The sequence below is a fragment of the Ambystoma mexicanum genome, chromosome 8 (genome assembly GCF_040938575.1).
Source record: "Ambystoma mexicanum isolate Mex_15411 chromosome 8, UKY_AmexF1_1, whole genome shotgun sequence".
NCBI classification, from domain to species: domain Eukaryota; kingdom Metazoa; phylum Chordata; class Amphibia; order Caudata; family Ambystomatidae; genus Ambystoma; species Ambystoma mexicanum.
This window is the reverse complement of record NC_090929.1, coordinates 432536036-432552882: the sequence shown is the minus strand read 5'-3', so window position 1 is coordinate 432552882 and position 16847 is coordinate 432536036. Positions and strand designations below refer to the sequence as shown.

Below are 16847 nucleotides of genomic sequence, written 5' to 3'. Positions count from 1 at the left end.
CACACAACACCTGTGCAGATGGCGCACAAAGGTATTACTGTCATGATTCCTGCCCCTCATGTCCCCAGCCCTCCAAAATATCAGGCTGGAGCCAGGCCACGATCACCTACATGGCTCTCAAGGGCCTCTCCATCCCTCCAAAGGCCACTTGGAGTCAGACTTGGCGCTTGTGGCACCAGACTCACTCACTCCCATAGGATAACATTGGGAATTGGACTTGTAGTGCATTGATGGGGACAAGATGGATGTCCCCACATATTTCGGTTCCCAGAACTGCATGTGCAGTCTAGTCTTTTGGGTGTGGTTCAGCGCAGACACACCTGGGATACCCAGAGACTATTTAAGCCACGCCCAGGCTGAAAAACATGCTTTGTGTTTTCTGCACCTGCAGCGTGACACTCGCCATGTTCGGATCAGTCTCCAGTAGGCCTGCATCTTTCTTCACAATACACAATATACGCTTTGCAACTCACTTGTCCTGCTGTAGCACGTCGACAATGTGCTCCACACACATTCTCCAAAGATCACCACCTGTGCCGCATACACTGCCAAACCTGCATTGCTCCAGTGGGTCTGCTCCTTGCACACATTCCCCCCACCGTAATTGAAGAATACATGTCAGTATATCTGTCATGATCTCTGCTTCCAAAAGGTCAGGGTTTTCACAACTCCCTTGGAAGCAGATCCATAACCCAGGTTCCGAGTGCCAACCAGTCCCAATTGGGACCTTTTGGACCCAGTCCTGGCGCCAGTGGCACCAGGCTCATAAATATGCCCAGTCCCAGCGCTGGAAGCGCCGGGCTCATAATGCTTGGGTGGACTTACCTGCAGCAGACCATGCTGCTTACTTGCCTGCCAGTTGAGCCTCTGATCCTCTTCTGTTTGGAACTACTTTTCCTGTTGGGTGGGGCAGGAGCCACTCCCTAGATTCAGAACACTGGAACTCTTCTGGAAAGCAGGAACTCTTTTCTTACCTAGGCGTGGCTGTGGAAGGAGACACCTAAGCACTACAGGAGGCTATTTAAACCACACCCGATGGATGAATCTTGCTTTGCGTTATTCTGCATCCTCTGCAGCAGAACGCTCATCGTGTCTTCTGCATCTGATCCTGGGCCTAAGGAAAAAGGCTTACCATCCTGAATCCAGTCTTCAGCAACACCTATTAAGACAAGAAAGAGCAGGTTAGCATTACGGTCTTCAGTGACAGCTCTTCACTTACCTGGTCCATCGGCTGTCACCAACGCCTCGCGCTGCATTCTGGCATCTGAAAGACTAAGGCTTACCTACTCTTCGTGCGCTCCGGAGGTCTTCACACTGCATTCCGGCATCCGAAAGACAAAAGCTTACCAACTCTTTGCACGCTCCGGAGGCCTTCGGCGCTGCATCCCGCATCTGAAAGACAAAAACAAGGTGCGTTTAAAGACATTGGGGAACTTTAATACTCACGTGCCATTACTCCTTTCCACATCTAACCCAGTGGGTATTCCGGCACCCTGCAGCCGCTCCGAACTTGTACCTGCAAAATAAAAAGACAGTTAGAGCGCATCATGAAGCAGGCAACAAGCGCTTACTTACGTGCTTCCAGGCGCTTCTATTCATCACACGGGCTCCATCTTCAACTCACTTCAGCCCGGCATCCGCCATCGCCGGAACCCTGCAAAACAAGAAACATCATTACTAAAGACTTTAAAGATATTAGAATTACTTGAAACTTACCGTTCGTGCAGTAAACGACGGACAGCAGTCCTCTGAAGTCAAGAGGCCTGCTCCCCTTATCCAGTGAAGAAACTGGTTACAGCACCCTGCCCCGAGGCAGATGGAGAGCATGGCGTTCACTTACCTAAGACATCTTACCCTTCAAGTCAGACATACAGTGCACAGAGGTCCAGCCCAAAGAGCCAGCCGTGTGTTACACATCACCTTTGCAGATACGGTATACGCCCAGTCAAGACCGGCGCCTCTACGGGAATCAGGTGAGCGTTACAGAACGCAAAGCCTACCACAAAACTCCCGTCCAGGCGCTATGGAAACCTCGGATACCGACCAGCTAGCCCAGTTACTTGGGGAACTAAGGGCAGAAGTGCATGCAGCCCATCAGGAAACGACCGCTCTAAGAAGAGAACTGATTATTTCCAAGGAGCGAACAGATGATCTCGCTAGACAATTGCTACAGTCACAAGCCGGACAGACCCCGTTACCCGCATCTGGGGGAAATCTTCCTTCTACATCCTCTATGAATCCAGTGCATATCAACCTACCTGGGAATGTACCTCTGGCTCCGCCCGAACGATTTTCTGGTGACCCAAAGAGGTTTGCAGTATTTATCAATCAGTGCCGGTTGCATTTCTTATGCCGGCCAGCAGCCTTTCCAACTGATCAAGCTAAAGTAGCTTTCGTGCTTTCGTACCTTAGTGGCAATGCGGCAGACTGGTCGATCCCTCTAGTAAATCAAGATGATCCGGTCCTCCATGATTTTCAAGCTTTTCAGCTCAGTATGGAAAAACTGTTCGCAAGACATTCACAGGGGCAGGCCTTGGACAATGAGCTTCTTTCGTTGCGACAAGGTAATCAAGACCTTTTGGCTTATATTGCGTCTTTCAACAGACTGATAGTGGAAACTCAATGGCCTGAGGACAAAAGGATTACGCTGTTTTATAGAGGTCTACGTGGAGAGCTCAAAGATGTGTTAGCCCAAGTAGTGAATCCCCCACAAGATTGTTCGGACTATATAGACTTAGTCGTTCAAATAGATCACAGACTGCAGAACAGGAAGGCCGATCGTTCCAAGTTTGATGCTCGAGTATTTTCCAAACCGCCAATTCCTTCCAAAGGAGTAGACTCCGGGGAACCCATGCAAATAGGGGGTCTGAAAGGTCCTCTAACACAAAAGGAGCGGGAAAGGAGAAAACAGTTGCAATTATGCCTCTATTGCGGAAACTCAGGGCACTTTCTTCGAGACTGTCCGGTGAAACCTGCCAAGAAGGCAGTAGGAGCTGCAGTTACCAAAGTTACAAACTCTGAGCAGGGAAACGACCTCGCCCGACAAGAATAGAGGTCCTCTTGCCGAGCGTGAAAACCAGTTCCGTGACCTCGCATTTCGTGATACCTATGGTCCTCATTAGCCCTGATAATCCGGATCGATTACATGCAATTGAAGCTTACGTCGACAGCGGTGCCATCGGCAATTATGTGGATCATGAAATGGTTTTGAGGATGAATCTAACTCTTTGTCCCAAGGCTGTAAAGGACGTCATTACTACGGTGGATGGTACGGAGATAGCCTCCGGGCCAGTAACGCATACCACTCAAGAGGTGACGCTAGTAAGTCAAGATGGACACCATGAGAAGATCGTGTTCGATGTGATCAAGGCCCCTCAGTTTCAGATTATTCTAGGAATACCTTGGTACGAGAAACACAATCCTCTGATCGATTGGCGAGCAAGAACGGTCCAGTTTCCAGAATGTGTCTCTACTTGTCACCCTCCACCTGGTGTTGCACTGGCAGCAATTTCTTCAGAGACTCCCCAGTTACCTCCCGAATACCTAGAATACCAAGATGTTTTCCGGAAGGATCAGGCTAACTCTCTACCTCCTCATAGGTCTTATGACTGCCAGATAGACCTGATACCTGGATCTACTCCTCCTTGTAGTAGAATTTATGCCCTCACCGAGCCTGAGAACCTTCACCTTCGACAATACCTGGATCAATACCTGGCAAATGGGTTTATTCGTCCGTCCAAGTCCCCTGCTTCTTCAGCTTTGTTCTTCGTTCCAAAAAAGGAAGGAGACCTTAGAACTTGTATAGATTATCGCTTCCTGAACCAGATCACCGTTAAGAATAGATATCCGTTACCTTTGATCCCTGAACTCCTGGACCAAGTCAGAAAAGCATGCATATATACAAAGCTGGATCTTAGAGGAGCTTACCACTTGGTACGAGTAAAAGAGGGCGATGAATGGAAGACGGCCTTCCGCACCAAGTATGGTCTATTTGAATATCAGGTCATGCCCTTCGGACTTTGCAATGCCCCGGCCGCCTTTCAATATTTTATGAACGATGTCCTCAGAGAGCTCATAGATGTGTGTGTTGTTGTTTACATTGACGACATCCTCGTTTATTCTTCATCGGAATCTGAACATCGGAAACACGTGAAAATGGTCCTCGAAAGATTGCGTCAACACAAACTTTTCGCTAAGTTGGAAAAATGTGTTTTCAACGTGACTCAAGTTGAATTCTTGGGATTCATATTATCACCTGGCGGAGTGCGTATGGATTCAAAGAAGGTCGATGCAGTTCTCAAATGGCCATCACCATCCTCCGTAAAAGGTGTGCAAAGCATGTTAGGCTTCGCTAACTTTTACCGCAGGTTTATCCCCGAATTCTCTCGAATAGTCCAGCCCATCACTGCCTTGTTAAAGAAAAACAAACGTTTTGAATGGTCTACCGAGGCGGAACAAGCTTTCCAGGATTTGAAGACTAAATTTATCTCTGCACCAATCTTAAAACACCCTCGCCCCGAACTCCCCTACATCGTGGAAACTGATGCTTCAAGCCTTGCCATGGGGGCAGTTCTATCACAAAAGGACCCGGTAACCAATCAGTTGCATCCCGTGGCATTTTGGTCCCGCAAATTCTCGCCTCCTGAAATCAATTACACGATTACTGACAAGGAACTTCTGGCTATCAAGTCTGCCTTTAAGGCCTGGCGGCATTATCTGCTGGGGGCCCGACACACCGTTACTGTGATTACGGATCACCGAAACCTGCAATATTTGAAAACCGCAAAAGCCCAATCCTCTAGACAACTCCGTTGGGCATTATTCTTTGCCGAATTTGACTTCATAATTACCTATCGACCTGGTACAAAGAACGGTAAAGCTGATGCCCTTTCTCGGATGGGAGTGGAAGAACACTTGATCAACCCTAAACCTGTACCAATCATTCCCGAACAAAGAATTCTGGGTGTAATCGCCACAGAATCCATAGAGGAAGTTAAGGATAAGGCCAGGCAACTTGTAACTCCAGCAGACATACAGAATTGGCATCTGCAGGGAAAGGACTTTGCAGTAAAGGACAACTTATTGTATTTCCAAGAACGATTATACCTACCCAGCACAGATTTACAGAAAAAAGTAATCTCTTGTTATCACGATTCTTTAATGGAAGGACATCCCGGTATGGCCAAGACCTCAGAAAAGATCAAGCGCTACTTCTGGTGGCCGTCTTGGAGAAAAGATATCAGAGACTTTATAATGTCCTGTGGAGTATGCGCCCAAAACAAGAGTCAAAAGGAAAGACCAGCAGGCCTCTTACGCCCTATTGACATCCCACCTCGCCCTTGGCATACGCTTTCTATGGACTTCATCACCGATCTACCTCCATGCTCCGGATACAATACGATTCTAGTAATCGTGGACTTATTCTCCAAGATGGCGCATTTCATTCCGCTCAAAGGCTTGCCAACAGCAGCAACTCTGGCACGAGAATTTCTCGAAAACATCGTCCGACTGCACGGTTTTCCTTCGGTTCTAATTTCGGATCGAGGTAGTCAATTTATTTCTCATTTTTGGCGAAGTTGCTGTCGGTCGGCTCAATCTGATGTGAGACTATCGACCAGTCACCACCCTCAGACCGACGGACAAACCGAGAGGACCAATCAAACTCTGGAACAGTATTTACGCTGCATGCTGCAACAAACTGAAAAAACTTGGAAAGACATCCTTTGGATAGCCGAATATGCCTACAATAACTCTGTCCATTCGGGAACTGGGAAAACCCTGTTTTTTCTTTTGTACGGCAGTCACCCTCGAACCTCGGAGTTGGATCCCCTCCAAGATCTTGAAACACCAGCAGTAGACTACCTGCATTCTACAATCACCCAAGCCTTTAAGGAAGCTGTTTCTCACCTTCAAAGGGCTAAAGAACAATACAAGAAAGGAGCAGATCAACATCGGAAGGAAACCCCTCAATATCAAGTCTGGTTATCCACCAAATATCTACCTCTAAAAGGGCCACGCACATTCAACCCAAGATACCTTGGTCCCTATTCCATCACTACCATAGTAAACCCAGTAGCGGTCAAGTTGGACTTGCCCCCGCACATGAAGATACATCCGGTCTTCCACGTCTCTCTATTAAAACCCGTGCAACCTCAAACCCGACTAACTAAATCTCCAAAACCTATCCTAGTTGATGGAGAACTCGAGTTTGAAGTCAAAAGCATTCTGGACTCCAAGATCTCCAAATCTAAACTATTTTACCTAATTGACTGGAAAGGCTACGGCCCCCAAGAGAGATCCTGGGAACCTGCTGAATATGTCCACGCTCCTCGCCTAATCAAAAGATTTCACCGAACATTTCCTGACAAGCCAAAACCCCCGGAGAAGCCCGGTTTGGGAGGGGCCTTGAGGGGGGGTACTGTCATGATCTCTGCTTCCAAAAGGTCAGGGTTTTCCCAACTCCCTTGGAAGCAGATCCATAACCCAGGTTCCGAGTGCCAACCAGTCCCAATTGGGACCTTTTGGACCCAGTCCTGGCGCCAGTGGCACCAGGCTCATAAATATGCCCAGTCCCAGCGCTGGAAGCGCCGGGCTCATAATGCTTGGGTGGACTTACCTGCAGCAGACCATGCTGCTTACTTGCCTGCCAGTTGAGCCTCTGATCCTCTTCTGTTTGGAACTACTTTTCCTGTTGGGTGGGGCAGGAGCCACTCCCTAGGTTCAGAACACTGGAACTCTTCTGGAAAGCAGGAACTCTTTTCTTACCTAGGCGTGGCTGTGGAAGGAGAGACCTAAGCACTACAGGAGGCTATTTAAACCACACCCGGTGGATGAATCTTGCTTTGCGTTATTCTGCAACCTCTGCAGCAGAACGCTCATTGTGTCTTCTGCATCCGGTCCTGGGCCTAAGGAAAAAGGCTTACCATCCTGAATCCAGTCTTCAGCAACACCTATTAAGACAAGAAAGAACAGGTTAGCATTACGGTCTTCAGTGACAGCTCTTCACTTACCTGGTCCATCGGCTGTCACCAACGCCTCGCGCTGCATTCTGGCATCTGAAAGACAAAAGCTTACCTACTCTTCGTGCGCTCCGGAGGTCTTCACACTGCATTCCGGCATCCGAAAGACAAAAGCTTACCAACTCTTTGCACGCTCCGGAGGCCTTCGGCGCTGCATCCCGCATCTGAAAGACAAAAACAAGGTGCGTTTAAAGACATTGGGGAACTTTAATACTCACGTGCCATTACTCCTTTCCACATCTAACCCAGTGGGTATTCCGGCACCCTGCAGCCGCTCCGAACTTGTACCTGCAAAATAAAAAGACAGAGCGCATCGTGAAGCAGGCAACAAGCGCTTACTTACGTGCTTCCAGGCGCTTCTATTCATCACACGGGCTCCATCTTCAACTCACTTCAGCCCGGCATCCGCCATCGCCGGAACCCTGCAAAACAAGAAACATCATTACTAAAGACTTTAAAGACATTAGAATTACTTGAAACTTACCGTTCGTGCAGTAAACGACGGACAGCAGTCCTCTGAAGTCAAGAGGCCTGCTCCCCTTATCCAGTGAAGAAACTGGTTACAGCACCCTGCCCCGAAGCAGATGGAGAGCACGGCGTTCACTTACCTAAGACATCTTACCCTTCAAGTCAGACATACAGTGCACGAGGTCCAGCCCAAAGAGCCAGCCGTGTGTTACACATCACCTTTGCAGATACGGTATACGCCCAGTCAAGACCGGCGCCTCTACGGGAATCAGGTGAGCGTTACAATATCGCCAACTACCACTATGCACATATACACCACTGGCACCAGCAATCCTAACCAACCTTGACACCGCAATGGACACACACATCATTACGTGCAACTGTTACCATAATGTGTTAACATTACACTGTCTCTGGCACCACTACGCCCTTTCTTTCACATACTATTCTCTTACCCACTTCCACTCAGAAAGGATTGTTTCACTGGCAACGTAAACATATGTTTAGAAGATTGCCTATACTGCAAGCATTGTGCACACAGCACTCTATCCAAGCATGTATACTCTGCCCTTCAACCATACCGTGTGACACACTGACAGTATACAAGCATTGCACCCAGTACTCACACAGCGTGACTTTTGACTGCAGCATCTCCAACCACAGAGCAATGCCATGGAGGTATTCAGTAACAAATTGCAACAGTTACCATAATGTACAAACAACACTCTCCTGCATCCCTGTGCGCTTTCAATCACATACTATGGCGGACCCAGTACCATTTACAAAGTATTGTGCCACTGCCAACCTACCCACAATCTATTTGCAACAGTGGCCTATAACGGCTTCCTATTCCTTACATGTCACTACCCTCTAACCCATGCACATTGAAAAATGCATTACTGGCGTGCGTGTGCTCAAGGCCTAGGCTCTTGAATGCATGGCCTACAGCCTTTGGGCATGCATCCAATAGTCTAGGCCCTGAACACACTCACGGCAACGTAATGCCACATGCATGTCTCCAAATCAGCATCTGCGACAATCCACTTATACACTACTGCCACCAGCACTCCTACCCAACCTATACACCGCCATGGTGCTACGCAGCAACAAATGGCAACAGTTAACATAATGGCCATGTGGACAGCTACCATTTTGCACAAACGTGCCACGCGTAGGTAGCAGCACTTCAACCCAACTCCCCCACACCATAAAACATCCAATCACGAACACAGGTCGCACTGAACAGAATGCACAGACATACCACATCCTCCACCACCTCTACAGCCATTCACTAAGTATTCTGTCACTAACCACAACATTCTCACAACATTCGGCCTACTTCAACAATTCTGCACACAACATAGGCCCTCCACACACCTACAGACATGTAATGCCGCCATGCATTTCACAAACTACGACCATCGACATACACACCACTGCCACCAGCAGTCCTACCCAACCTGCGCACCACCATGTAGCTATGCAGCAACAAATTGCAACAGGTAACACAATGTGGAAAAAAACACTCTCTCCTGTACTTCTATACACTTTCATTCACATACTATAGGCGTACCCACTCCCATTCACAAACTACTGTGTCACTGCCAACCTACCCACATTCAGTTTGCAGCACTAACGCTACTGCAACCAATCAGCAAACAACGCACTATGCAAGCACCACCGTGTACCGGATGCAGACTGAAACATGCCTTCCTGCGGTGTGTATGTTGCAGCCCTACACTCCTCAGTGCATGCCCTGCTGCCTATGGGCTATGAGCTTCGGCCATGCACACAATAGTGTAATCTGCCCACATACCCATTGCACCATCATTCACCCATGCATGCCTCCATGTACCCAACTACTGCATTCTATCCGCAGTGCACCGCCACCCGCGCTCCCACCCAACCTCAATCTCATCACTTCACTCCCCATCTGCAAATGACCTCCCACCACTCACCACGAAAAGAGTATGCTGCAAACAAGTTGCGGCAGAAGCTAAGGGACCATTACGACAGCTGCCTCCAATCACCGCAGAAAATACTAGCCTACATATGTCGCATGTAAACCACTTCTCACTCCTCCAGCCATTCCTTCCTTTATGGCCGCCAACACAATATGTACGGTACCTTTTCCAGACCCTGCAGAGGTCGCACTGTCTTCTGATACACCATGGCGGCTTTCCCAAAAAATGTTGACGCACAGCACGATTCCCTCCAGCCAACCACCGGCCGTGTCCAAACTTCTCAGACACCACGCCGTACCGCGATCCAATGACACTTCTGTCCAATGACACTTCTGTCCCAAGCCCCCGCTTCTGGCGCAAATTTGGGGAAAATCCATCCTTTCGACCTGTAGCCGTGCACAAAGTTTTTACCCATTCAGTCTATGGGGAAAATAAATGTTGGGACCCCCCCTATAAGTCTCCCCCTCCCCCCACACGAAACCTTGCCCAACTTGGCGAAACAATTCAGAGCCGCCCATATACTTTTTTTGCAAAGTTTGTGAGGATTCTTCCAGGGGGAGCAAAGTGCTCTTTCTATGAGTTTAGCAACTTAACCATAACTACACACCCGCTACCGCGGGCCGTCTAAAATATATATATATATATATATATATATATATATATATATATGTGTGTGTATGTTATTATGTGGTTTGGTAGAGTGGTAGAGGCGTTTGACTCGTTTGTTGTTAATATACGACCATTAGAGATGGAATGGTAAGTCTAGGAGGTCTGCCAGGTCTGGACCAAGGGTAAATCATCCAAGAACAGTGCATGTAGAAGTTGGAATGTGGATGGAGAAGAAAGGTGGGGGGTGGGTGTGCTGGTGTGTCGATAGTATTCTAGGAGGTGCTGCACGCCTGGTTTTACAATCAGTGGGACTTGTTGCCTGAAATTAAAAAAGTTTTGCTTGATGGCTACAGTTCGTTTTTGGGGCTGTAATTCTGGTTGGAGGTGTATAATAGGAATGAGGGAGATTACATTGCATTCCTGTCTTTTAAAGTGGGAATAATTTAAGATGCTTCCATGTCCCACAGGTTGATCCCTAATGGTAGGCATTGACTGAATAAATACTTCCTATTTTTATGTTGCAAAAGATGCAGAAGACCAGAACATTTGGATCCGATAAGTTTATTGTGGTCTGGACAGACCTAGAATGGGGTTGTGTTGTTAGTTATATTATGTGTTTATTTTTTATGTAAGTGAATTGATTTGTATAAAAATAAACCTCACTCTGTTTCTGTATAATTCATGTTTCGCTAAAAATCTTCAAAGCATTTCATAGTTCTATTCCTAAAATTCATATTAGCATTGATATATGATGTCCGTTCATTAGTCTCATCCAAAATTCCTCTGTTTATAAAAAATGTCATTCAGTACAAATCTACTAATAGTATACAACGAACTTCTTTAAACATTTGCTGAGCTTTCAGAATACGCATTGGCGTAAAACAAGTGAAAGATACCAAGCAAAAGTGGACATTGACGCTTCTGTGCTGAAGCCACTAAACATTTTTTTTTATTCAGATTTCAAGGTGATTCAATGCAAAATTGCAAAGGAAAATCGTACGTTCTGATTAGACATATTGAGTGTTCATTCAAACATTTAGTATTACCCGACTATTTTAATTTTGTTTGACTAGTTGTAGAATACCTAATTATCAAGTATTACAATATAAAGAAGTGGATATAAACAAATCAAGGTGAACAGAACGTTGTTTGAACAAATGAAACACTTGGGAATTTAACCACATGAAACGCCCACACATAATATATTCATTGATTGATTTATTTGTAGTTCTTACAGTACATTGTGTTACCCCACACACCAAGAAGAGGTTGACTTTTAATTACTTAGCCCCTCCTAATCAGAGGCGAGGCAAAGAAGTTACTGTGCTCTGGTGTCGTAGAAGTGCACTTAGAAGAACTTAAAAGATACATTCCCCATGGTACCCATATCTAAACCAGAGAAAGCTTTAGCAGTGTTGGCCCCAAGACCCATGGTGGCCCGTTCCTGGGACAAAGTTTTGCAGGAAAGTTTAACATCTGCTGTGCAGCCAAAACGTGTGGATGGCATCTCCGACTGTTCACCCTAGTCCGTTCATCTGCAATACCAAGCATTACTAGCTATACATAATATTCCACACACTCACTCACCTGTCTAGAATTCATGCATCCCTTCTGGTCTTTGAGCCCCATGCTAAAAACATTGGCAGCATGTTTGAAAATTCATGCTCTGCAAGGTAGTGTGGAGCGGATGAAGGGTGTGCGGAGCGGATAAAGGGAGTGTAGAGCGGATGGCGTGTGTGCGGTGCGGATGGCGTGTGCGGATCGGATGAAATGCGTGAATGATGAAGCCGATAGAACAGATGAAGTGAGTGGAACGGATGAAGTGGGTGGAACGGATGAAGTGGGCGGAACTGATGGAATCACATGGATCGGACGAAGTGCATGGAAATGATTGAAAGGACGGAATGCATGGAACAGATAGAGGGCATGGAATGGACATGGTGCACGGAATGGTTGGAGTGCACGGAACGGTTGGAGTGCATGGAATGCATGGTGTAATCACTACGGATGGCGCGCACTCTACGGATGAAGTTGAACAGATGAAGCCGATTGAACAGACTGAGTGAATAAAACAGATAAAATAAATGGTTCAGATGTGCGCTCGATCTCAAGCAGAACAAACACATACTCCTGATCTCCCAACCACCACACCTACCGGTAAGACGCAGCTATCATACGAGTGCCCCACCTGCTGCACACATTTCCAGTTCACACACGCACCTTATGACTCTCTCTCTCTACTGACTTGATCTACGGTTTCTGAGGACGTTCAACCTCCCAGCTTCTTGAGATCATAACAATGGTACATAAGGCGCTATATAAATGCAAAGTAACATAACATAACATTCAAGGCTTTGACCTACCTTAGCCACAGGATTATTCCCAGTGGGGTAAGAGTTGCAAAGGCCAAAACAGGTGTGAAGAGAGGGCAAAGGCCAAAACAGGTGTGAAGAGAGGGCACCAGGATGAGAGCAAGTGTGAAGAGAGAGAAAGCCAGGCTTAGTTGTGTTGGGGAAAGGGATGACTGGCTAACACTAGAGGGTAGCCTGGAAGAGGCAGTGAACAGGGAGCTGGAGGTCATAACATAACCATCCTCCAGAAGTCGCTTTCACTTTGGGAAGTATGAAATCGAAACCAGATAGAATCTAGCACCAAGAGTAACTCAGCTTGTGGCGCATGCTTTTTAAAAAAAAAAAAACAAACATTGGTAACAACCCTTTTCACAAATAACTGTGGCTCTGGACCTTCTCTGCTGAACTTGCATGTGGACAGAGAGCGGGCCAGTTTGCACTGAAGTGTTACAGGTAGCCTGATTGTGGTTTGCATGTTGATTCACAAATGACTTTTCTGTAATGTGTGCTCTTTTCTTCATAGGTCTGACGGATGAGGAGATTGATCTGGCCCTCCAGCAGTCAGGCAGTGCCACAGATGAGCCTCCAGCCTTGGGTTCATCTGCACCGGCGGTGCTCGGGCAAGCAGCTCACCTATCTCTACAGCCACACAGTAAGATACACCACACTTTTGTAGAACACGATTGACGGAATGCCATATGTGAGGACAGGGAATAACCTGAGCTTTTTTAATTATTATCGCCCCTCAACTCTGGAACTCCTTGCCGCTTAACATCAAATCGGCCGCCTCATTTCACCTGTTCAGGAAGCTAGTCATTGCTTGGCTACTGGACAAAACTAAAAACTAATCCTATGCCCGACTAGGACCATGATTACTGTATATACTATTTAATTGTCTCTATTGTATCCCCTATTCTCCGCTGATTGCATATATTGTATATCACTTCTACATAATATATAACTGTAAATTCTATATATTGTACCTTCTGTAACCTGTCTTTATGCGCCCTTTTAAACCAGGGATTTGGTGCGCTATATAAATAAATAAACAAGCAAACAAACAATATGGTAATTCTGTTTCTGAAAGTGGGATCTGCCTATCAGACCCCACTTTCATAAGGCTGCATGCCAAACAGCATAGTGCACTCACGTCAATCTGTTGTGACTGTCTAGTGGCATTCGCCAGCAGCTGCCCTGCAGTAGCAACAGGGCATGTTCAACAGTCACATGTGCATTCCTGAACACATCTGCTGGAACTGAAAGTTCCAACAGGCAGGAATTGCTTTTTAACTATCTAAAATAAAATATCACAACTGTGTGCCACAGACGTCTGGTGGCAGTTTTAATAAACTATATAAGTCATATCTGGTATCGACATTTTGGCTACTGTGAATACACAATTATACAGACACAAGCAATGGATATCATTTTATTGTCAGCTTGGTGGATAGTAACTCATTAATGATCGGGCCTGTTGTATCTTAAGCTGGCTGGCTGTATCTTAAATAAACCTGTGTCCCACCCAGAAAGCCCTCTTTGAACACCCTGAGAAGACTTAAACAGGAACAGTACATAAAGGTTCAGCTGGGAACTTTTAATTGTATTGGCCACTTTGCACCTGGGTGTTGATTACTGGAGTAATTTTGATGTGGGCAGATGGAAAACGGGGGTGGCATTAGAGTAGCCCAGGAGAGAAACTATAACCATATTCGATATTGCTAGCACCACGAAACCGCCTGCCCCATCCCCACTTCCTACAGCAGAGCACTATGGGAGTGACATCAGAAGGCAAATGACACTTGTTACTGCAACCAGGATTGAACACTGAACAGCAGGCTTTGTATGGACTAATCTGCAGTGGCATTTTGCCTATATAAGGTGGGAGAAACCCAGCCCTTAGTTTGGACTCGAAAAGTAGGAGGATTCACAGCGAACTCTGCTGGGAGTACAGTCTGCTCCAGAATCCCCTCCACAGAAGTGAAGACAGAGACCTCCAAGGAAGAGGCCAGCTGTTTTCCCTAACCATTCAAAGTGAATATTTGGAGTGACTGCTGTGGACCAAGGCCTATCTACTGCCTGAACACTGAAACCAGAATCCTGCTCACAGGATGTGAAGGATCCTTGCAGGTGCTCTCTGGCAACCTTTGTGGTGTGTGAAGAGCTGAACGGCAGACTCAGCTTGCCCCTGGAGAACCTGGACTGGGTCTCTGAGCAGCCCTTAACCTGTCTCCCACCTGGAGTCACTTTTTAACATGGCTAAATTGTGCCCGAAACTGACTTGATCCGTTGAAGCCAATTGTCTCGCCTTGACTCAACTGCCAGCTCAACTCGATCCAATGACTGACCCGACTCGAACAATCACTCAACCGACTGGAAGCCATCAACTCGACCCATCTCCATTGCTGACTCGAACCAGCAGAAGCATTATCTTGATGCCGACTCAACCCACTCGAAGTCATCTACTGGATGTGTCTCGAATGCTGACTCATTCCACTGGGAGCCCTCGCCTCAAATTGTCTTGATGCTCACTCACCATTTGGAAGCACGAATCAACCTGCTTGCCTCCAGTAAAGTGGCCAGAAGCCTGGTGTGACTATGTTTAGTCCTAAAGACAAGAGAACACAAGGTATGTATGTTTAATGTTATTGTCCCCCCTAGCCCATCTTAAAAGGTCTTTATGACCTGTAAGTCCCCCTTCTCTACATTTTTAAAGATCTCTTTAATAACTGGCAATTGCTGCTAGAATCATTGCTTGAGCACCTCTGTCTACCAAACCACAGTGCCCCTTTATTCTAAAGGTAATCTTTCTCAGCGTCTTCCAATACAGGTGGGGCTGGGGGGGTTACTTCGTGTTTTTGTTGATTGTGACTCTACAAGGGGGAAAGAATTGCTGTCTTTTCCCCTGTCAAAAAAACAAAATGTACTCCTGGTCAGTGTACACCAGTAGATAAAGGTCTATCAAGTCCACTTTTTTTGTTAAAACAGTTTTATAAGTGTAACAAGAACATCAAACAACTAATTATCAACTTAAGTAGAATGGACAACATCTTACTTCAAGTGATGATGCTGCCACTGACCAGTTTTTATACATGATACCTTTGATTAAACCCTCACAAAACCTGAACATATAGTCTCTTGGAAGGATCCTTAATGTTAGAGTTTTTGGTGTGTAGTTCAGAACTGAAGCCCATGAATTGTTAAAATAATCAACTACCAAAAAAAAGATACAGTTTGTCAATTGCTAGTGTCTGACACATCTTGTTTAACTTCATTAGCTGAGATGGGGACTCCCGCCTGTTCTGTTGGATGGCTGTGCACCATTTAGCAGCACACAAAAAGTTGGATATCGGATGCATAGGTGATGAAAGACGCTGGAAAAAAATGGAATCCCTTCCTGACCTTACTCTTCGCTATCCCTTCATTCACCTTACGACTCCACACTTGTTTCTACCAAAACTCAATACTTCTCTGATTTTGTTGCTTATGCTCGTCATCCCTGTCGACTTTTCCAACTTTTTCTGCTCCTTCACCTGATTTTCCTCTCTCTAACCCTCAGACCTTGCTTTGTTTTTCTCTAATAAAGTTCTCAAACTTTGCTCTGATCTTTTTTCCTCTTCAAATCTTTCCTCTTTACTTCCTTATACATCTTCATCCCCTCTGACACTCTACTGTTTCTCACTCATGCCAATCCGATCCACCACCTTTCTGGATCCTCTATATTCCTCTCTTGTCCCCAGAGTTTTCCCCATCTCATACCCTTATTGATTGCTCTCTTTAATTTGCCTCTGACATCTACCATCCCCACTGACTTCAATCACGCTAAATACTTGCTTCCCTCTAGCTTCCGCCCCATTTCTCTTCTCCCAATTCTGTCTAAGGTTCTTGTGCTTGTCTTCTCTCTAGTTTCCACCTATCACAACCATTATTCTCTCCTTCATTCTGGTTTTCATCCCATACACTTCCCAGAAACTGCCTTATTTTATGTCTCAAACGCACTACTGTCTGCTTGTCAGTCTAAACTATCTTCTACCCTTATTTTCCTGTATATTTCTGCTGTTATCTACACTGTCAATTACCCTACCCTTCTTAACGCACTCTCCTTCTTACGTTTCTCAGGTTCCGTCCTCTAACAATGTTGCTCCTATCTATCCAACTGCTCCTTCTCTTTATCTTGGGCCGGTAACTGCCCGCCCTCACTTCCTCTTCACTTTGGTGGCCCTCAGAGCTCTATTCTCAAACCGCTACTGTTTTCACTTTGCACTACTCCTCTTTCTTCTATTATAGATTCCTTTGGTATCTGCTTTAATTTCTATGCCAATGACTCTGAGCTTTGTCTCCTTTTCAGCCTTTTCTGGCTCTGTGCGGGCCTGTGTTTCTGCTTGTCTGCTCAAAATCCAATCCTGGGTGCACCCTTGATTCTGCCATTTTACAGGTTC

At 46.2% G+C, this 16847-nt stretch overlaps 1 protein-coding gene across 1 annotated transcript in view; it reads left to right on the top strand.

Annotated features, from left to right (window-relative positions):
- Positions 1-16847, top strand: part of PEX14 (peroxisomal biogenesis factor 14) — a 980210-nt gene that overhangs the window by 694373 nt on the left and 268990 nt on the right. The window contains exon 4 of the mRNA XM_069609962.1: positions 12935-13063. Within this exon, the coding sequence (XP_069466063.1) occupies positions 12935-13063 (129 nt within the window). The remainder of the gene's footprint in view (positions 1-12934; positions 13064-16847) is intronic.